The sequence below is a fragment of the Oncorhynchus mykiss genome, chromosome 1 (genome assembly GCF_013265735.2).
Source record: "Oncorhynchus mykiss isolate Arlee chromosome 1, USDA_OmykA_1.1, whole genome shotgun sequence".
Lineage (NCBI taxonomy): Eukaryota > Metazoa > Chordata > Actinopteri > Salmoniformes > Salmonidae > Oncorhynchus > Oncorhynchus mykiss.
The window spans coordinates 22180018-22204243 of NC_048565.1; the positions used below are offsets into that span (position 1 = coordinate 22180018).

The following is a 24226-nucleotide window of genomic DNA, read 5'->3' on the forward strand; positions in this document are numbered from 1 at the left end:
ACTAGCAACGTGTTCCTACTCAACCTGGCCATGTGTGACTCCGCCTGGATCCTCACCCTGCCCTTCACCATCTACTTCAGCCTCCAGAGGCCCTTCCTCAAGGACATCCAGACCTTCTGCCAACTCAAGAAGATCTTCTTCAACATCAACATCTACGGTAGTATTCTCTTCCTCACTCTGATCAGCTTCGATCGCTACGCCGGCACCGTGCACCCAATCAGCTCCCGCCGGTGGTGGGACGTAGGCAAAGCCAAGCTCTGCTCCGCCTGCGTCTGGGTCTTCCTCTTCCTGGGCTCCATCCCTGAACTCTTCTTGAACTTCGCTATCCAAAGACCGGAGAATGTGACCGTGTGCATGGACCACATCCAGGGTCCATTCGTCTATGTCAAAACCATTTCCATCATCAGGACTCTGGTGGGCTTCGCCCTGCCGTTCAGTGTCATGCTAGCCTTCTATGTGATGACAGTGCGGGTGTTACGAGGAATGCCCAGGGGAAAGAGAAGGGGTTGTGGCGGGTGTCAGTGGGTGGGGAAACCCCTGCTGCTCATCACCGCTGCCCTGCTGGTGTTCGTGGTGTCCTTCGTGCCCTACCACGTCATGATCATGACCCTGGTGTTCATGAGGATCCACGACCAGGTAACTCCCGCCAACGTGCACGTCCTCTATGCCTCCTATGAGTTCTTCGAGGCCATGTGCAGCGTGAGTAGCTGCCTGGACCCCATGCTGTACATCCTGGCCAGTGACAGGTTCCAGAGGAGACTGCAGGCCCTCAGGAGGGGCCACCACAGGGCGCTATGCTGCAGGCGTAGCAGGAGGGTAGAGGTGGAGGGCTGACAGCGGAAAGGGCCTTCTATTATAGTCAGCTTTATTCAATTCAATTAATTTAGTAAACTACAAAATAGTTTGATCGTTTTATTTGATGATCTAATAAGACACATATTAAGGGCCGGTGTTATGTGCAGGCGTTAGTGGGCCTGGCACACCTAACGTAACTCCTTGCCCAACCAAATCAAATATTTAAATATCATTTATTTGAATGATGTCATTTTTCTATCTCATCCTGGAATATACAAGGTCTTAGGTCATCTACCTTTGGCCGAAAGAGCAGGAACCCAGACTTCATCAAATAAATTGGAAATACAGACATTGTCATCCTACAATAAACATGGTATAGAGGAGACGGACCCACCGGTTGCCATCTAGGTTACAGAGAGCTGGTAGTCCCATCCACCAAACTACTGTACCAGGTGTGAAACAGGGAAGAGACTCTGGGGTTATGCTAACTTGGTATAAATCAGACCTAACCCACTCTATTAAATTAGTCAAAACAGAAGCATTTTACATCTGTCTAGAAATAATAAGGAAATTAACTCAACGGAGCAAAATGTCCTCAAGTGTGCTACCAATTTTCCCCCTATAGAATCCCCATATTTTAATGATGACAGCTTCTCCTTCCTAGATGGGAAGATCAACCTTTGGCAGCTATTACAGCTGTGAGTCTATCTGGGTAAGTCTCTAAGAGCTTTGCACACAAGCTTTGTCAAGTTGGTTGTTAGACAGCCATTTTCAAATCTTGCCATATATTTTCAAGGCGATTTAAGTGTAACTAGGCCACTCAGGAATATTCAATGTTATGTTAGCAACTCCAGTGTATATTTGGCCTAGTGATTTGGGTTATTATCCTGCATCACGTTATAGTGAACCCACAACATGATGCAGCCACTATCATGCTTGAAAATATGAAGAGTGGTACTCAGTGATGTGTGGTGTTGGATTTGTTAAAGTTAATTTCTTTGCCACATTTTTTGCAGTATTACTTTAGTGCCTTGTTGCAAACCGGATGCATGTTTGGAATATTTTTACATCAGTACAGGCTTCACTCTTTCACTCTGTCATTTAGGTTAGTATTGTTGAGTAGCTACAATGTTGTTGATCTATCCTCAATTTTCTCATTTCACAACCATTAAGCTCTGTAAATGTTTTAAATCACCATTGCCCTTATGGTGAAAAACCTGAGCGGTTTCCATCCTCTCCGGCAACCGAGTTAGGAAAGACGCCTGCATCTTTGTAGTGACTGGGTGTATTGATACACCATCCAAAGTGTAATTAATAACTTCACTGTGCTCAAAGGGATATTCAATGTCTGCTATTTTTATTATTACCCATCTACCAATAGGTGCCCTTCTTTGTGAAGCTTTGGAAACCCCCAAACCCCCATATTTTATTAATTTGTAAAAGTTTCTAACGACATAATTCCGCTTTGACATTATAGGGTATTGTGTGTAGGCCATTGACAGAAAATCGCAATTTAATCCATTTTAAATTCAGCCTGTAACACAAAATAGGGGGAAAATCAAGGGGTGTGAATACTTTCAGAATTAACTGCAATTGTATGTATGGGGTACAGAGATGGGGTAATCATAAAAAAATTATGTTAACCACTATTACTCAACACAGAATGAGTCCATGCAACTTATGTGATTTGTTAAGCACATTTTTACTACTGAACTTATTTAGGGTTGCCATAAAAAAGAGATTGAATACTTTTTGACTGAAGACATTTCAGCTTTTCATTTTTTGTAGATCAGTAGATCAGTGACACAAAATCTAAATTTGTATCCATTTTAAATTCAAGCTGTAACACCAAAATGTGAATTGTTTCAGGAAACGCGCATCACCACATCACAGGAGCACCATTTGAACGTATGAACGTTTTTGGGGCAAAAATCCCTTCTGGAACATGTGAACTTTCATTTTCCTTAATAACAAACTTGTATGTCATCTGTAAATACGAATAAATTGTTAAATTACGAGCCTAGTTGGTTTAGCCATGGAAAAAGGCAGAAACCTTGTTGGGGAATAATCAGAATTAGTTGGTAACATAGGTAAGATGTTTTATATTCATCATATGTTTGTAAGTTACTTCTCATCAGAATGTTATTTTTGTATACTACTGTGGCGGGGTTGCATTATCTGTTCTGTCAAGACTAAGTTACTTGGGCCGGAGAGAGGGGAGAGGTCAAGCGTGTATCTCTTGGCTCCACAATGTCTGTGTGCCAGTCAGTGTGTCTCTGTGATCTTGTCAAGATAGGTTGGATTTGATATATGGCTGTTGATATGGAGGATTTGTTTATGGTTCTGAGTTTGAGAAATTAGCATAGTTTAGGAGACAAAGCTGAACGATAAATTATGCCTATGCTGTCTGGATATGTGTGTCTTTGCTATAAAGGATCTCAGTTGCAATGTGTAAGGGACTCTCAGACAATTCATTGATAGACACTGAATTGATCTGAGAGTCACAGGGTTGTGATAGAGCTCATATAATTAAAGATGGACTTTGTGAAAACTAACTCTGACTTGTGTGTGGTTTGCTCTCATGATTTGGTAAATAGAGGAAATTTCCACGACAACCTTCCCGCTAGCCATGATTAGCTGAGATAATGAGTATGCTGGACATACCGAGAGATGAACTCGGATTGGTCTGCCATGTAGCACGCTTTTGTCTATAATATGAGCTTTCCAGTATGTGTAGGTAATCCTTTCTAAAGCAGCTTTTTTTTTAAGATATCACATAGTGGAACTCCATAAGCATTGCTCTCCACTTTTTGCACTTTTTTTTCTCCACTTTTTGCAAATAAAAGAGATCACACAGAAGGCTGTGTTGTATAAAACACCTGTCTCCAGATTACATCTTCAAACTAAGGACAACCATGGCATCCGTGACAGAGGGAGAAGCATCCATCCATGTATACGGGTAAGAGAGTCTAGCTAGCTACATTTTCAGATATTACACGTTTCTAATTTAGTTAGAAAGTCAGAAATTCTACTGTTAGCTAGCTAGCTAGCTAGCTAACATTAGCTGTGTTGTAATATTATTCGTATCTCAGAGCCCTTTTAATTGATAGTTATAGCCTAATGTTAGCTAGCTAACATTGAACCTGGTTGGTTAGCTATGTACAGATTCATGCAGGTTAGTAACGTTATGAGTTGGGATTATGATTGATTGTTTAGCTAATGTCGTGGTAATTTCCTGTATTACTAAGTGAAAGGAGAGTTTACAAACCACACACAGTCACAGTCAGAGTTATACTTTAAACTTCATATTTTATTCATATGAGCTTCACCATAGCCCTTTGACTCAGATCAATTCAGTGTCTATAAATGAATTCTGAGAGTGTCAACATAATGGCAACTGAGATCTTTTATAGCAAAGAATCACCCCTCTCAGGTCTTAGGAAAACTGCACAAAGGAAGACTTTTACTTGAGAGGAGTATCCCATAGCCAGACAGCATTAGCTATAAATTATCATTTAGTTTGCGCTCTAAGACAAGGTTCTAATCTCGTTCTTGGTACTTCATATTACCAAAACATTACCTCATCCAATGGCATATATCAATTGTCAATTCTAGATACTCCCATCTCAAATACACCCCTCCTGGACAAGCTCAAGGAGGAGAGTGAGCCTCTAGGTCTTCAAGAGAAGGGCAACATCAGAGTGGACATACAATAGTTCCAGACACTGCCATACTCTTCCCCCAAGTGGGAAAAGTAGGGAGTGACTGGTGTACAGACATTGTGGAGCCAACTAACTGGTTCCCCATTAATCACGCCATCCCTTCACATGTTTTAGGAATAGTTACAGACACATTCACAGATAAGACAAGCCTGACCTCTCCCCTCTCTGGGCCCCAAGTAACTGAGCCCTAGCTGAGAAGAGATAACTGCAAACTGCCAACCCAATAGTCCAAAGAGATACATTCTAATGACAAGTATCTCACACGCATATTATGAAAATAAAAAATGTTTTCTATGTTACCCAACTAATTCTGATTCATCCCCAACACTAACTAGCTACATGTCTAAACAAAAGATGCAAGTAGCCATTTCAATAGAATGTTTATGATGTCACTGCGACAACTGTTGATAGCCAGAGCGAATTTACCAGCTACGTCTATCTACTCCGATTTCAGAGAACTCTCGCCTGAGTGTGCCAGAGCGCAGAATAACTGTCAAATTTACGAACGCTCAACACCCGTTGAATATGGCCGGTGTCAGTAAACATTGGCAAAAAAGTGTAATTAAATGTTTGCCAGCAGCACAGCTGCAGTCACCATCGCTCTGGATAACATAAACCAGCTCTGCTAGGGCGAGTAAAATGGTCAGAGTGAGCTGTTCTCTCATTTGTGTCTGGAAGTAGCTAGCCAACAATAGCCAGTTAGCTTGGGTGCTTGAGTGCTGTTATTAGGTCAGGACGCTCAGATCAGCCCTACTTTTCGGCCAGAGTGTCCAGTGTGCGCTCCGAGAGCAAAACACTCTGAATTTACAAACGGCCAATCTGACAACGCTCTGAGTTTAGAAAAGCCCAGAACCAACCCGTAGTATAAGCCAGCCTTTAGACTTGAAATATTTGATTGTTTAGTACATAGCCTCACATGTGAATTCTTAAAGAGATGGGTGGGGCTAAAGCTTAAAAGGGTGTGAACGATGCTGAATGGGTGTAGACAAAGAAGAGTTCTCCAGTAGGTACCAAAACATTCAAGGGACATTTTCTCAAAAGTGAGGTTACCGGTTTATCAACTTTCAAAGCATAATTACTTTCCCATTGTTCCTCAAATGTAGTATATGATATACCATTTTATAGCTCTGAGTCTTTACTTTTATCCAATGTCAAAAACACTACTTCAAATCGAGCCGGTTGGCCACAAATGTGGAAAAAGTAAAGGGGTGTGAATGCTTTCTGAAGGCACTGTACCTGGAGGTGACAGCATTTCCACCCCAATATGCCAATATGCCCCCCTAGACACAACAAAAACGGGTCACAACTCCTACAGCTCTGTCACACGCTGGGTTTGTACAGAGTCAATGGTAGGCTTTAAGGGGACTCCTAGGGTAGGTACACCTACAGCTCATCCCTTGGCAGCAATACTGTAGATTACTTTGTCACTGACCTCAACCCAGTGCATTCACAGTAAGCCCACTGACACCCCTATCAGATCCCAGCAAATTCCCAGTCTACTTGAACAGAGCAATACTCAATCAGGAGGTATCAAACCAAAATTAATGCACCCTTGTTCTCTTTACGTGAAACATGTAAGCATCGCATGTATGTCACTAGTGCTCATGAAATTTTGTAGCCGGTGATTGTCAAGCAAATAACTGCCGGTCTCACGGTAATTGACCGTTAATTAACATAAGCACATTTATCATCCCGGAACGTTTGACCCAAGTCATACAATTTCAAGGCAATGCTACCAAATACTAATTGGGTGTATATAAACTGCGCGATGGGACATCCCTGCCGGCCAAACCCTCCCCTAACCCAGACGACGCTGGGCCAATTGTGCACCGCCCCATGGGTCTCCCAGTCGCGGCCGGCTGTGACAGAGCCTGGACTCTAACCAGGTTCTCTAGTGACACAGCTAGAACTGCGATGCAGTGCCTTAGACCACTGTGCCAATTAGATTAAAATGTTGATAAACTATTAGGCTAAGTGCAGAAATGCGCACATAGGCTATAAGCGCAAATGTTCCATGTGGTGGTAATATGGTCACCGTAACAGCCCTACATGTGACCAATAGGGCCTGACCTATAGCCTATCATAATCACATCAATAAATTGGTTATAACAAACTCGGAACACAGTAATGTCCACAGCAAAATGGATGCGGAGGACATAAAAAAAGTACCTCGAAACAGGCACATGTTTACTGGTTGCTCGGGAGGGTAAATGGGCAGTCAGATCTGTGGAAGACTGGAGATTTAAAAAAGGAGGATACAGGAGCAAGTGTTGCGTAAGTATTATAATGTGCCAAACAGTTGCTGTTAGATTACAATATTATTATTTTTTTGACCAATTGTAACAGTGTAAACAACACTAAATAAATAAATGTACTAGAGAGTCTGTTCTAACAACAACAAAATATATATATAGCCTTTATTACTGCAGACTAAAAACAGTTGATGCATTCGTAAATTGCGGTTTATTTATTGTTTAGGCAAATTATCCAAAGCTTTTTTTGTTATTTAATCTTAAAACTAAAATGCTTGATTACATTCCAAAGCATGAATGTCTCGTATGCTGTGTGATGGCATGAAATAATGAATGATTGATTGATCGATACAGTAGCCTATATATTGAAATATAGGCCTAAGTAAGTTGTTGAATTAAGAATAAACAGGACGCCTACAGCTCGATGGCGGTTATACAAGGCTCCTACAGAAAGCCTGCTAATGATAACATGACTTATTATTCTAATGATGATCATAATAATAATTATAATAATAAGAAGGAGATTAAGAAAAAAATAGGGTATAGGAGCGAGAGCTGCAAGCATATTATGTGTGACAAACAGGTGCTGCTAAATTACAATGTTATTTTTCTGTCTGTTTGGAACAGGGTAAACAACAGTAAATAAATTATAAGTAACAATAGTCTGTTCTAACCCTTTATTACAGCTTAGCGAAGATTAAAAACAGCAGAATCTGTGAAATGTCTTTATTCAATATTTTTCCGTAGGCATGATGCTTGGTTCTTTACAAAATCAGTGCTTTATTAAACATACACTCAAACAGGCAACAGAAGCAAGTTCTGTCTTATTTCTGTAGATATATATGGACGATTTATAAAGCCAAGCACATTTAACAGTTAGGCTATTGATTAAGTTGGAGTTTCCCATCTCCTCAATTTCCTTAGACAATTAGGCTAAGGCAAGGGCTGTTTCCTCATCTCTGCTGCTGCTCAATCCCAATATGCTGGTTGACTTTGCTATTATGCACATAGCAACATAGAGAAAGGCGGCAATTCTACGGCGCACTGAAGTTATATTTCAGAACTGCGGACAGCGACCGTATCCAACGTGGGAGAAAGCGCATTTGTTATAAAATAATATTAGATGTATCATTACATAATATAACCATATACAATTTCAGTATCACATGTCTTAGAGTGTTGGACTTTGCCATCCCTGTGGTCTCCGCAATGGATTAGTCCACTGAGACAGGCCTCCGCAATGGATTAGTCCACTGAGACAGGCCTCCGCAATGGATTAGTCCACTGAGACAGGCCTCCGCAATGGATTAGTCCACTGAGACAGGCCTCCGCAATGGATTAGTCCACTGAGACAGGCCTCCGCAATGGATTAGTCCACTGAGACAGGCCTCCGTAATGGATTAGTCCACTGAGACAGGCGCGAATCGGACAGGTGTCTTGTGCACCATGAAAAGTTGACAAAAATTGAGACTGCTCAACTAAATCTCGGTTCGACTAACAGCCTATCGACCAAACAATCGACCAGTCGACTAAATGGGTTCAGCCCTACTGCAATAGAAAAGGTGTAAACATGGCCGTAGAAAGCCTAAACTGTATACTTGACCTTTCAGCTTCCCTATCAAATGTAAAATATCAAGCTGACATCCTAATTAACAACAATGACAAATGGTGTGATGAAGAATGCAAAAACTTACGAAAGAAACTGAGAAAACGATCAAACCGAAGACATAGAGACCCAGAAAACCTGAGCCTACGCCTTCAATATGGTGAAACTCCAAAACAGTACAGAAATACACTATGAAACTATCTGAGAGACAAGACAAGAAGGGCTTTCTACGCCATCAAAAGGAACATAAAATTTGACATCCAAATTAGGAGCTGGCTAAAAATACTTGCATCAGTTATAGAACCCATTGCCTTTTATGGTTGTGATGTCTGGGGTCCACTCACCAACCAAGAATTCACAAAACACCAAATTGAGATTGCATGCAGAATTCTGCAAAAACATCCTCTGTGTACAACGTAAAACACCAAATAATGCATGCAGAAAAGAATTAGGACGAAACCTGCTCATGAACAAAATCCTTAAAAGAGCTGTTAAATTCTACAACCACCTAAAAGGAAGCGATTCCCAAACCTTCCATAACAAATCCATCACCTACAGAGAGATGATCCCAGAGAAGAGTCCCCTCAACAAGCTGGTCCTGGGGCTCTGTTCACAAAGACAAACAGAACCCACAGAGCATGGGGACAGCAACACAGTTAGACCCAATCAGATCATGAGAAAACAACAAAATAATTACTTGACACATTGGAAATAATTAACCAAAAAAAACAGCGCAAACTGGAATGCAGTTTGGGCCTCAACAGGATACCTGACCACTGTGACTGACCAAAAATGAAGGAAAGCTTTGATTATGTACAGACTCAGTAAGCATTGATAGGCATAGGTAGGCAGACCTGGCTCTCTCTCGAGAAGACAGGCTATGTGCACACTACAGTATGTGCTATGTGCAAAATGTGGAAACTAAGCTGAACTTCCTAACCTCCTGCCAAATGTATGTATCAAGGCACAAGGCGAGATCCAAATGCAGACACAGGAGGCAGATGGTTGGAGTCTTACAATGTTTATGAATACAAAGAGATGGGCAAGAGAATGGTCGTGGACAGGCAAAAGGTCAAAACCAGATCAGAGTCCAGGAGGTACAGAGTGGCAGACAGGCTCGTGGTCAAGGCAGGCAGAAAGGTCAGGCAGGCAGGTACAAAGTCCAGAAACAGGCAAGGGTCAAAACCGGAGGACTAGAAAAAGGAGAATGCAAAAAGCAGAACGGGAAAAACGCTGGTTAACTTGGAAACATACAAGACGAACTGGCACAGAGAGACAGGAAACACAGGGATAAATAAACTGGGGAAAATAAGCGACATCTGGAGGGGGTGAAGACAATCACTAGGACAGGTGAAGCAGATCAGGGCGTGACATTATGACCATATTAGAGACACATATTTCCCTCAGATTACACAGACCCACAAATTATTTGAAAACAAATCCAATTTTGATAAAAGTCTTGAAGGAGTTCCCACATATGCTGAGCAATGGTTGGCTGCTTTTCCATCACTCTGCGGTGCAACTTATCCCAAACCATCTCAATTTGGTTGAGGTCGGGTGATTGTGGTGGCCAGGTCATCTGATGCAGCACTCCATCACTCTTATTGGTCAAATACCCTTACACAGCCTGGAGGTGTGTTTTGGGTCATTGTCCTGTTGAAAAACAGATGATAGTCCCACAAAGCGCAAAAAGATGGGATGGTGTATCGCTGCAGAATGCAGCTCTTTGGTCTTGGCCATAATGGATTTTGGAGTGTGACTGTTTGAGGTTGTGGTAACAAGTTCAAACAGGTGCCATTAATACAGGTAACGAGTGGAGGACAGAGGAGCCTCTTAAAGAAGAAGTTACAGGTCTGTGAGAGCCAGAAATCTTGCTGGTTTGTAGGTGACCAAATACTTATTTTCCACCATAATTTGCAAATAAATTCATTAAAAATCCTACAATGTCATTTTCTGGATTTTTTTTCTCATTTTGTCTGTCATAGTTGAAGTGTACCTATGATGAAAATTACAGGCCTCTCTCATCTTTTTAAGTGGGAGAACTTGCACAATTGGTGGCTGACTAAATACTTTTTTGCCCCACTGTATTGAAGCAACATCTCAAGACCAGTCAGGAGGTTGAAGCTTGGTCGCAAATGGGTCTTCCAAATGGACAATGACCCCAAGCATACTTCCAAAGTTGTGGCAAAATGGCTTAAGGACAACAAAGTCAAGGTATTGGAGCGGCCATCACAAAGCCCTGACCTCAATCCCATAGAAAATGTGGGGGCAGAACTGAAAAGGCGTGTGCTAGCAAGGAAGCCTACAAACCTGACTCAATTACACCAGCTCTGTCAGGAGTAATGGACAAAATTCACCAACTGATTGTGGGAAGCTTGTGGACGGCTACCCGAAACGTTTATACACAAGTTAAACAATTTAAAGGCAATGTTACCAAATACTAATTGAGTGTCATAAACATCTGACCCACTGGGAATGTGATGAAAGAAATATAAAAGCTGAAATAAATAATTCTCGCTAGTATTATTCTGACTTTTCACATTCTTAAAATAAAGTGGTGATCCTAACTGAGACAACTCCTAAGACAGGGAATTATTATTTGGATTAAATGTCAGGAATTGGAAAAACTGTGTTTAAACGTATCTGGCTAAGGTGTATGTAAACTTCTGACTTCAACTGTACATGACATGTATTAATTACACTGCTAGAATGTTGCATTCGGAATGACTACTCATTAGCTTGAATCGGGGGTCCATCGAGGCACAGCGGTTCTAGTTTTAAAAGTAATTGTGCAGCGCATGCACACGTAGGAGGTCCTGTCAAGAAAATGTGCCCCAATGGAAATCAAACACCTGTCCAACTGATTAGTTCTGGTGCTAGCCATGCACATATTGCCATGTCATTCAGAGAGATTGTCTCTCACAAAAGAAATGCCAACCAAGGAGGGAGAGGGGGGAAATTCTACCTTTGTCAAGTGTCTGTGTTTATCTGTTACGGTGAGTGAATGAGGACCCAAAAGCGAACTAACTTAAACAGAGCTTCTTTAATAACCAAACATAGGTAGGCTCAGATAGACCGGCAGATTCCGACAGGACAGGACAAGGTTACAGCAAACATGACGATAGTCTGGCTCAGGCATGAAACACAACAAACAAGAATCCGACAAGGACAGGAACAGAAACAGAGAGAGATATAGGGACCTAATCAGAGGGAAAAAGGGAACAGGTGGGAAACGGGGTGAATGGGTAGTCAGAGGAGACAAGGAACAGCTGGGGGAAAGCGGGGGAGAAAAGGTAACCTAACAACGACCAGCAGAGGGAGACAGGGTGAAGGGAAAGGACAGAGACAAGACACAACATGACAGTACATGACATTATCTATAGAGCAGGATAGATGATGCATTGTGCCATTGAAACCTACAGTGAGGTAAAAAAGTATTTGATCCCCTGCTGATTTTGTACGTTTGCCCACTGACAAAGAAATGATCCGTCTATAATTTTAATTGTAGGTTAATTTGAACAGTGAGAGACTGTTCAAAAAATCCAGAGAAACGCATGTCAAAAATGTTATAAATTGATTTGCATTTTAATGAGGGAAATATGTATTTGACCCCTCTGCAAAACATGACTTAATACTTGTTGGCAAAACCCTTGTTGGCAATCACAGAGGTCAGATGTTTCTTGAAGTTGGCCACCAGGTTTGCACACATCTCAGGAGGGATTTTGTCCCACTCCTCTCTGAAGATCTTCTCCAATCTGGAATAAATGAATAAATGTCAATCTGGAATAAATGTTGTGGATCTTAATGTTTTTCCTCATAATCCTGGACTATTGGACCACCATTTTATTACGTTTGCAATCGCAACAAATAATCTGCTCAGACCCCAACCAAGGAGCATCAAAAGTCATGCTATAAATTCTCAGACAACACAAAGATTCCTTGATGCCCTTCCAGACTCCCTCTGCCTACCCAAGGACGTCAGAGGACAAAAATCAGTTAACCACCTAACTGAGGAACTCAATTTAACCTTGCGCAATACCCTAGATGCAGTTGCACCCCTAAAAACTAAAAACATTTGTCATAAGAAACTAGCTCCCTGGTATACAGAAAATACCCAAGCTCTGAAGCAAGCTTCCAGAAAATTGGAAAGGAAATGGCACCACACCAAACTGGAAGTCTTCCGACCAGCTTGAAAAGACAGTACCGTGCAGCATCAAAGAGCCCTCACTGCTGCCTGATCATCCTATTTTCCAACTTAATTGAGGAAAATAAGAACAATCCAAAATGTATTTTTGATACTGTCGCAAAGCTAACTAAAAAGCAGCATTCCCCAAGTAAGGATGGCTTTCACTTCAGCAGTAGTAAATTCATGAACTTCTTTGAGGAAAAGATCATGATCATTAGAAAGCAAATTATGGACTCCTCTTTAAATCTGCATATTCCTCCAAATCTCAGTTGTCCTGAGTCTGCACAACTCTGCCAGGACCTAGGATCAAAAGAGACATTCAAGTGTTTTAGTACTATATCTCTTGACACAATGATGAAAATAATCATGGCCTCTAAACCTTCAAGCTGCATACTGGACCCTATTCCAACTAAACTACTAAAAGAGCTGCTTCCTGTGCTTGGCCCTCCTATGTTGAACATAATAAACGGCTCTCTATCCACTAGATGTGAACCAAACTCACTAAAAGTGGCAGTAATAAAGCCTCTCTTGAAAAAGCCAAACCTTGAAAATATAAAAATCTATCGGCATATATCGAATCTTCCATTCCTCTCAAAAAATTTAGAAAAAGCTGTTGCGCAGCAACTCACTGCCTTCCTGAGGACAAACAATGTATACGAAATGCTTCAGTCTGGTTTAGACCCCATCATAGCACTGAGACTGCACTTGTGAAGGTGGTAAATTACCTTTTAATGGCATCAGACCGAGGCTCTGCATCTGTCTTCGTGCTCCTAGACCTTAGTGCTGCTTTTGATACCATCGATCACCACATTCTTTTGGAGAGATTGGAACGCCAAATTGGTCTACACAGACAAGTTCTGGCCTGGTTTAGATCTTATCTGTCGGAAAGATATCAATTTGTCGGGGTTCCTCAAGGTTCAGTTTTAGGACCACTATTGTTTTCACTATATATTTTAACTTTCACTGCTATGCGGATGACACACAGCTGTACATTTCAATTAAACATGGTGAAGCCCCAAAAATGCCCTCGCTAGAAGCCTGCGTTTCAGACATAAGGAAGTGGATGGCTGCAAATGTTCTACTTTTAAACTCGGACAAAACATAGATGCTTGTTTTAGGTCCCAAGAAACAAAGAGATCTTCTGTTGAAACTGACAATTAATCTTGATGGTTGTACAGTCGTCTCAAAAAAAACTGTGAAGGACCTCGGCGTTACTCTGGACCCTAATCTCTCTTTTGAAGAACATATCAAGACTGTTTCAAGGACAGCTTTTTTCCATCTACGTAACATTGCAGAAATCAGAAACTTTGTCCAAAAATGATGCAGAAAAATGAATCCATGCTTTTGTTACTTCTAGGTTAGACTACTGCAATGCTTTACTTTCTGGCTAAAGCACTAAATAAACTTCAGTTAGTGCTAAATACGGCTGCTAGAATCCTGACTAGAACCAAATAATTTGATCATATTACTCCAGTGCTAGCCTCCCTACACTGGCTTCCTGTTAAGGCAAGGGCTGATTTCAAGGTTTTACAGCTAACCCACAAAGCATTACATGGGCTTGCTCCTACCTATCTTTCTGATTTGGTCCTGCCGTACATACCTACACGTACGCTACGGTCACAAGACGCAGGCCTCCTAATTGTCCCTAGAATTTCTAAGCAAACAGCTGGAGGCAGGGCTTTCTCCTATAGAGCTCCATTTTTATGGAATGGTCTGCCTACCCATGTGAGAGACGCAGACTCGGTCTCAACCTTTAAGTCTTTACTGAAGACTCCTCTCTTCCGTGGGTCATATGATTGAGTTAGGTCTGGCCCAGGAGTGTGAAGGTGAACGGAAAGGCTCTGGAGCAACGAACCGCCCTTGCTGCCTCTGCCTGGCCGGTTCCCCTCTCTCCACTGGGATTCTCTGCCACTAACCCTATTACAGGGGCTGAGTCACTGGCTTACTGGTGCTCTTTCATGCCGTCCCTAGGAGGGGTGCGTCACTTGAGTGGGTTGAGTCACTGACGTGATCTTCCTGTCTGGGTTGGCGCCCCCCCTGTGGCGGAGATCTTTGTGGGCTATACTTGGCCTTGTCTCAGGATGGTAAGTTGGTGGTTGAAAATATCCCTCTAGTGGTGTGGGGGCTGTGCTTTGACAAAGTGGGTGGGGTTATATCATTCCTGTTTGGCCTGTCCGGGGGTATCATCGGATGGGGCCACAGTGTCTCCTACCCCTCCTGTCTCAGCCTCCAGTATTTGTGCTGCAGTAGTTTATGTGTCGGGGGGCTAGGGTCAGTTTGTTATATCTGGAGTACTTCTCCGGTCTTATCCGGTGTCCTGTGTGAATTTAAGTATGCTCTCTCTAATTCTCCCCAGTCCACCTGGACGTGCTGCTGCTTCAGTTTCAACTGTTCTGTCTGCGGCTATGGAACCCTGACCTGTTCACTGGACGTGCTACCTGTCCCAGACCTGCTGCTTTCAACTCTCTAGAGACAGCAGGAGCGGTAGAGATACTCTTAATGATCGGCTATGAAAAGCCAACTGACATTTACTCCTGAGGTGCTGACTAGCTGCACCCTCGACAACTACTGTGATTATTATTATTTGACCATGTTGGTCATTTATGAACATTTGAACATCTTGGCCATGTTCTGTTATAATCTCCACCCGGCACAGAAGAGGACTGGCCACCCCTCATAGCCTGGTTCCTCTCTAGGTTTCTTCCTAGGTTTTGGCCTTTCTAGGGAGTGCTTCTACACCTGCATTGCTTGCTGTTTGGGGTTTTTCGGCTGGGTTTCCGTACAGCACTTTGAGATATCAGCTGATGTAAGAAGGGCTATATAAATAAATTTGATTTGATGATTTGAACAACAGTTCCTGCCCTCCTTAGGGACCCTAGAACAGACGACTTGCTGCCCTCTGACAAACCTAGATGGGCTGGATAGGAGAGGAAAGAGCCCTGCTCCATGTCATTATATCGCCAGCTGTGTTACCGTGGCCAAGGCGTCACACTCAACATTGGAATTACCCTGACAACATTGCCGGGGTCCCCAGAGTTGCACCCATGGTAACTACAAGTCTCCCCAATAAAACAGAAAGGCAGACGTACTTGTAAGAGTGAGAATCCCTCCCTCCCTCCTTGCCTCCCTCCCTCCAATGGGAGATGGAAAGCAGCTGTTCCAGTGTCTAGCTGGGGCTGTTTCAACAGTCACATCGGATTACTGTCAGAGAGGTTTGCTAAATAATTTCCCCAGTCGTAAGAGCTACAGTATGTACCAAAGACTTCGTTAATCTTAAGTAAACAAGCAATTTCCTTTGCCCAATTTATTGTTTGCCTCCTCTCTCACACTCAATCTCTCTCTCTCCCTGGATTTTGCAAACACCTGGACCGTTATCTTTCATTCAAAGCAGAAAGATGTTTAGAGTTAGTTTACTTCATGAATAAAAAATAATAAAACACCTTTCATTGTCTGAATACAAGACAAGAAAGGAGGTTACTTACTGTATTAATGTTTTGAGTGTAAACCAGTCTTGTGGATAAACAACTTCACTGTTTACAATTGATCCTGGACACAATAGATCATGAACACATTTAAGATTCTGCTAAATATAGCGTATTTAGTGCGTATTTAATGCATATTTATTATAGCATATTTAATGCTGTTTGATGGAAAATGCATCAAACAGCAAAACATAAAAAACCCATTCACTCTAAAACAACAACATGCCAATGTAAGAAAGAGCAACTGTCTAAGATAGTGGCCGATTCCCCTCTGCTCAAATCTCTGCTACAAACATCAATATTACATTACAACCCATCCGTCTCAACACAGCAGACGGCCTGCTGGTCCATGTCTTATATATTTGAATCCTGGCACTAGTACAATTGTTACGGCTGTCGTCGGAATGAGACCAAGGCGCAGCGTGGTAGGCGTACATTTTGAATTTATTAAATGAACAAACTAAAAAAACAAGAAATATAAACGACACATAAAGTAATGGAGCGCTAAACCAGCAACTAACAAAAACAAGATCCCACCACAGAAAGTGGGAAAAAGGGCTGCCTAAGTATGATCCCCAATCAGAGAAAACGATAGACAGCTGCCTCTGATTGGGAACCATACTCGGCCAAAAACAAAGAAATAGACAACATAGAATGCCCACCCCAAATCACACCCTGACCTAACCAAATAGAGAAATAAAACGGCTCTCTAAGGTCAGGGCGTGACAACAATACAATATATTATTTACTGTGAAAGGCCAGCCTCCGAGTGACAACTAACAAAGGGAGGTCTAAACTGAATTGTTGCTGTGTATTAAACAGAAGAAACAACACGGAGGTTCCAGATGTACACACACACACAGGCACGCACACACACACACACGTATGCAAATTAAACACACACACACACACACACTTAAACCCACACGCTCAAGCAAACTCTGACCTTTGGCCACCACAGCACAGGGCCATCGTACCCATAATGCACTACTGTAACAACATGTGACAGAGTCCAGATGGTATCTCTGAGGATACAGCTACAGTCAAGGATCAGGATCAGGCAGGAGGAGCATTCATAATTGGAGAGCGCTTTAACAATGGAACAACCATAGGCAATAGTCACACATTCACAGCAGGGCATTGATGTTAACTTCAAAATGTCTTTAACCATCAAAGTCTCCCAAAAAAAACTGGGTCTCCCATTTCAGTCTTTTCTCAAACGGGTTTATACTATTCTGAGCGGCTGTGTGAGCTGGAAAATCCACCGTGATGACTCAAAGCAAAGAAGCCCTGTGTTCATAGTACTGAATCAAAGATGGTCAATGTGATACCTACTCCTGTTAGGAAGCTAAACATTCACTGAGAATACAAGTCTTGGAAAATGCACAGGAAACAAAGGTGCATACATTATGTTAATCTGAAACTGGTGCAGCACAACATGGAATGAGAAGCAGATGCCATTGCATTACCTTGATGAAAAGGCGTTTTGCTTTACAATGAAGGCTGTAAGCATGAAATACTGAGTGCTGTGCTGGATCAGGGAGGAAAGGAAAAAGGTATGCTGTATGTACTGTATGCCTACTGGTTTACAACACAGAAAACGCAGTATACAAAATGGAATACAATACAACCTCACATGGGCATACAAATCAAATTCCCCATGTCCTTGTTGTAATAACAAAGGCACAGAGACAGACAGGCTCTCACTGAATGACCAGAAGACATGCCACTCAATGGGAGAGCATATAGCCTTTAGTGGCTGGGTAGTCTTAACCCACATAGTCTGTCATGAACCATCCATCACCTTTGAGAGAAACTGATAAGTGGCTAGCTGTGCTACCGGAGAATAAAAAACAAACCCACTGTGATCTCCATCCACCCCCACTCATTCCACTAGGTAGCAGCCAACGTTATTGCTAACAAAAACACGGTAAATTGTGTATTGCGTATAGTTCTCTGTGAAAAAGCAACATCGCCAGTGGGATGAGTTGGTGTAATTCAACGTAAAATTAGTGGTTGTGATATTCAGATTTTTTTTCTAGGCCATGATAAATGATGCAGCGGAATGCGTCAGCAAGCAACACATTGTCTGGTTTCCATTAGTTACAAATTGATACATAGTTGAACACAAATGGAAATAGCAGCATGAATAACTTAATCTATTACGCAGGAAAGACAAGTGCTTTCATTTGGAAAAATAAAACAAATAAACAAAGAATAAGTTGAAATATCAGTGACCAGATAAAAGGATTGGCATTTATTGGACAAATGACTCTCATTACAATTATAAATACACTGTGAATTTCTCATAATAATTCTTCATAAATGAGACATTACTGTACTTGTAATTAACTAAGTGCGCATGCCTACCATGTTGTAGTGTAGGTAGTAAAGGAGAGAAGAGGAGCTGCAGAGTACTCTATAGAGTGCTCTATATTCATTTTGGGTATTACATAATGCCATTGCAAAAATGTTGTCTATCGCTCACCATCTCACCCCACTTCTCCCCATCTCACACTCACTCAATCACTCAAGCCCACACACACACACAGATGCACACGCACACACCATCTGTTCCTCCTGCACTCTGTGCCCTGCGGCCTGTGAAGTGCATTGGCCCTACCTGGCTCCAGCTCCAGAGAGAGAGAGAGATGGGAGGTCTACTCTGCTCTCTTTTCCCGCTATGTGCCCTGAAGCTCTGGGCTTTAAGTGTAAAACTCTGATCTGAACAGACTGCCCTCATTTTTTTTTTTTTTTACCTTTATTTAACTAGGCAAGTGAGTTAACAACAAATTCTTATTTACAATGAAAGCCTACCCTGGCCAAACCCAGACGACACTGAGACAATTGTGCGCTGCTCTATGGGACTCCCAATCACAACCGGATGTGAAACAGCCTGGATTTGACCAGGGACTGTAGTGATGCCTCTTGCAATGAGATGCAGTGACTTAGACTGCTGAGCCATAATGGTGCTGAATCTGAGGGTGGGAACCAGACAAGCAGCTAGGCTTGACATGACTTTCAAAGGAAAGACAAGCTGAGTGCCGATTGAAGAATTGAATTGAATTCTAGCAATTATGAAAGATCAACGCAACTATAGTGCTGTAAATGCATTTAAGATGCTTGCTTTTGTGTAGGAGGGAAACGGCTAAGTGGCTTCAAACTCTGACATTTAGTTTTAGTCTAAAAGTAAATGGTGGAATCCTCCAGGTAATTCATAGGGTAATTCAATAGATTAAGGCTTGAAAGATGTGCAAGGACAGAGTAGGTACATTATCAGATACCTATTCTTCCGCATAGAGGAAACATAATAGCACTCAAGACATGTTCTCTTTCCTGGCCTAAGTGAAGACTGCAACATTCAATATTTATAGAGAGCAGCACATGGAATAGAGTCATGATCCCTTCATATCCTGTTTATGCTCTGTGTGTGTGTGTGTGTGTGTGTGTGTGTCAGTGTTTAGCATATCACGTGGTTTTCTATGCCACTCTAACCATTACCCTAACATGACAAAATACTTTTCAGTTGTCTTTGTAGGGCTGTATTCCTCCTTAAGGCTCGCCAGAAGGGGACTGGCCACCCTTCAGAGCATGGTTCCTCTCTAGGTTTCTTCCTAGGTTCCTGGCTTTCATGGGAGATTTTCCTAGCCATCGTGGCTCTACATCTGCATTGCTTGCTCTCTGGGTTCTGTATAAGCACTTTGTGACATCTGCCGATGTAAAAAGGGTTTTATAAATACATTAAATTGACTGACTTACCAAAGAGCCTGCGGTGGAATATGAACTTCCCGGCAAACATTCCGGTGACAATGGCCATCAGCCACGAGATGACTTTGAGGACGCTCCATCCTCCACCAGGGTACTTGTTCACTATGAAGGAGAAGCAGTTTCCCACCACGATCATGTGAGCCTCTGTCTGGCTGTGGGAGACAGGGTCCTCAGCAAAGATAAGGAAGTTGCAGAAAGTGACGAGGTAGGCCACAAACAGACGAGACCAGGGGTGCTGGAAATAGTACCGCAAACAGGGATCTATATCCATTTTGAAGGACCCCAAGCCACAGTCCACCTGAAGAGGGAGAGAATATTGTTGCCTGAGTGAAATCTGCAACAGATTACAGTGGAAATATTACAGAGTTCATGAGATTACAGAGGAAAAACTAGAGACGTCCGTCCAGACTGAGATTATTCTAAATTCAGACGACTCAGATTATTCTGTAGCGTGATCACCACGCTAAGAGCAGCAGGACAGACAAGTGGTCTATCATCCAGACTGAGATTATCTGAAAAACGTCTATCAGTCAGGTCAACAGTGTAGTTTCAGAGCATCATTATGGTCATCTACTCCTCAAATGGTGTCAGATTTGTATTTATTTTACATTTCTCTTCCTTTAAATCTAGTATTTCGCCAGGGATGACCTTTGACGTCAGAGGTTTTCCAGAGACCATTCACTCAATCAATAAAATTATCTAAAGATACACTGTCACACAAGGCAGTCTCTTGGAGCTGCCTCACATTCACTGCCTAGCTGTTTGTCTGGTTCCCACCCTCAGATTTATCACCATCATGCTGATATTTTGGTTCCACTGCCAGGCAGTGCTTGGGTCGGTTCTCAACAGGACAGTGAGCCCACTGTATTTTCAAATCTGTGGACAATTATTTGCTCCAGGACTCCACCTCGTCACTCACTCACTGCCGTGCACATTCTTGGCGGTCTCAAATATTTTCCCTCCGGTCTCCTCCGACCCTGTTTCCTAAAATATCCATACTGGGAATTTGTATGATGATGTAAAGCCCCAGATATAGAGCAGTGTCAAATTGGGCTATGTGGATATTACATTTCACCAGCATCATGTTTGTCTTGGTATAATGTGCCACCATAGGTGTTGTTGATGTTATGACTCAGGGGAGGTTTATGACAAATAAGTTAACATATGGATTTTGTTAAGATGGTCATACCAAGGCAGTTTTAGCTACTTGATTTAGAATTTTAGGACCCCTTTAGTTATAAAATATATATAAAAACATTTTATGATGAAACATTGAATTTGGCCTTACTGCTATCAGCCCATGGCCCATTGAATAACACATTCAGACATGGAAAAACAGATAGTAAAAAAAATTATCAAAAGGAAGTTTGTTTTAAAGTGTCTGTTCTACACTACATGGCCAAAAGTAGGTGGACACCCATTCAAATGAGTGGATTTTGCTATTTCAGCCACACCCGTTGCTGACAGGTGTATAAAATCGAGCATGCAGCCATGCAATGTCCATAGACAAACAATGGAAGTAGAATGGCCGTACTGAAGAGCTCAGTGACTTTTAACGTGGCACCGTCATAGGATGCCACCTTTCCAACAAGTCAGTTTGTAAAATGTCTGGAGCAACAACGGCTCAGCCGCAAAGTGGTAAGCCACACAAGCTCAAAGAATGGGACTGCCGAGTGCTGATACACGTAGTGCATAAAAATCGTCTGTCCTCAGTTGCAACACTCACTACCGAGTTCCAAATACTGTAGCCTCTGGAAGCACCGTCAGCACAAGAACTGTTCGTCGGGAGCTTCATTAAATGAGTTTCTATGGCCGAGCAGCTGCACACAAGCCTAAGATCACAATGTGCAATGCCAAGCATCGGCTGGAGTGGTGTAAAGCTCGCTGCCATTGGACTGGAGCAGTGGAAACACGTTCTCTGGAGTGATGAATCATGCTTCACCATCTGGCGGTCCAACTGACAAATCTGAGTTTGGAGGATGCCAGGAGAACCCAACCTGTCTGAATGCATAGTGTTAACTGTAAAGTTTGGTGGAGGAGGAATAATGGTCTGGGGCTGTTTTTCATGGTTCGGGTTAGGCCCCTTTGTTCCAGTGAAGAGAAATCTTAACACTACAGCATACAATGACATTCTAGAACACCTTTGGGTTGAATTGAAACGCCGACTGTGAGCCAGGCCTAATCACCCAACATCAGTGCCCGAACTCACTAATGCTCTTGTGGCTGAATGGAAGTAAGTCCTCACAGCAATGTTCCAACAGCTAGTGGAATGCCTTCCCAGAAGAGTGGAGGCTATTATAGCGGCAAAGGGGGGACAACTCCATATTAATGCACATGATATTGGAATGAGATGTTTGACAAGCATTTGTCCACATTTATATATTTTTTTCACCTTTATTTAACCAGGTAGGCTAGTTGAGAACAAGTTCTCATTTTCAACTGCAACCTGGCCAAGATAAAGCAAAGCAGTGCAACATAAACAACACAGTTACACATGGGATAAACAAGCGTACAATAGATAAATCTGTATACAGTGTGTACAAATGAAGTAAGGAGGTAAGGTAATAAATATGCCAATAGTGGAGAAGTAATTACAATTTAGCAATTTACACTGGAGTGATATGTGCAGATGAGGATGTGCAAATAGAAATACTGGTGTGCAAAAGAGCAGAAAAACATACTTTTGGTCATGTAGTGTATATCTGAGCGATATAATAAAGATCAGGAAAGTATTATATATTTTTTATCCGTATTTAACCCCTTTTTGGCACAAAACTACTTCCATATACACTGAGCATACAAAACATTAAGAACACCGGCTCTTTCCATGATATAGGTAGATTGCATTGACCAGGTGAAAGCTATGATCCCTTATTGATGTCACTTGTTAAATCCACTCCAATCAGTAGGGATTGAGTATTATCTGAGATGGGCTAAATGGGCCCTGTCATTGGACACAGCACCGCTGTTGTGCGGATGGGGAGATGCATCTGTGTATCCAGTTCATCAAATTAATAGAGTCGATGTCTGCGCCCACGCGGAAACTTAATTAGCATAATTAAGTTAGCATAGCATTATATATATATATACATATAATACTCTATCCATATGCTTTACCAATCTCGAATGGAATTATCTGATTACAAAATTGAAACCTACCTCAGTGCACAATGGTGTGTGCACGGCATCTACATATTGATTTAATAAGAAAGCATCCCCTTGATATGGATAGGCCTACATACACAGACACACACATACACAGACACGCACTTACTTGTTCCACGCTTCTTTGCGTTTCCCTCTCAAAAAGTACTGTCAAAACGAGAAGCCCCGCTCCCGCACGGCTCTCTCTCCTGCCTATCATGCCCGGCGAGCCGACAGCGGCGCTCTAATCATCGTAACGACGAGAGCTGAATCGGTTGAGGCGGGATTATCCATGCTATCTGTTGTTGCTAAAAACAGATGCACCCCCAAATCCTCTGCCATTGTGTTGGCTGTCCATGCAGCGGCGTGGCAGGGCAGCGAGGCGCTGCTTTGCACCGCCGGAGCGGCTCGCAGTTTTCTATGTGTGATGATGATGGAGAGTCGCGCGATGGCTGGATGCTTCTATCCCCACGACTGGCGCATACCATCAGTGCATTGCAATGTAACTGCAATATAACAAACACATCGAGTTTCCCACTGATGGCAGGGTGATGTTCATAGAGCATACAAATATTTATTTTTATATACAGAGGGGAATGCGTATACCCCTTTCTGTGTTTGCAAACATTGTCGCACGAGGGCGAAGGAAGCACGCTGGTGGCAGAACACGGAGGAGTTCTTATAGAACGCCAGCAAATTTAGGGTGATTTACATGCTAAAATAGGGTTCTGAGTTAAATAATGTTCTGGTTATAAAAAACGAATGAATTTTATTCCTCGTCCCATTAAAACATACACTACATTACCAAAATATGGACACCTGGTCCTCAAACATCTCATATTCCAAAATCATGGGCATTAATATGGAGTTGGTCCCCCTTTGCTACTATAACAGCCTCCACAGTGCTGCGGGGACTTACTTCCATTCAGCCACATTAGTGAGGTCTGGCACTAATGTTGGGCGATTAGGGCTGGCTTGCAGTCATTGTTCCAATTCTTCCCAAAGGTGTTGGGTATGAGGGCCTTCCCCAAAATGTTGCAACAAAGTTGGAAGCACAGAATCGTCTAGAATGTCATTGTATTCTGTATCGTTAAGATTTCCCATCTCTGGAACTAAGCGGCCTGGACCATGAAAAACAGCCACAGACTATTATTCCTGGTCCACCAAACTATAAAGTTGGCACTATGCATTCCGGCAGGTAGCGTTCTCCTGGCATCTGCCAAACCCATATTTGTCTGTTAGACTGCCAGATGGTGAAGCATGATTCATCA

General features: G+C 42.4%; 1 protein-coding gene across 1 annotated transcript in view; it reads right to left on the reverse strand.

The window, feature by feature from the left end:
* The window catches only part of LOC110508721 (transmembrane protein 117), a 92622-nt gene extending 69014 nt beyond the window's left edge, over positions 1-23608 (reverse strand). The window contains exons 1-2 of the mRNA XM_021589510.2: positions 23086-23608; positions 19803-20109 (exon numbers count right to left, since the gene is read on the reverse strand). Coding sequence (XP_021445185.2) covers positions 19803-20109; positions 23086-23175 — 397 coding nt within the window. The 5' untranslated portion in view covers positions 23176-23608. The remainder of the gene's footprint in view (positions 1-19802; positions 20110-23085) is intronic.
* Between the last annotated feature and the right edge of the window lie 618 nt (positions 23609-24226).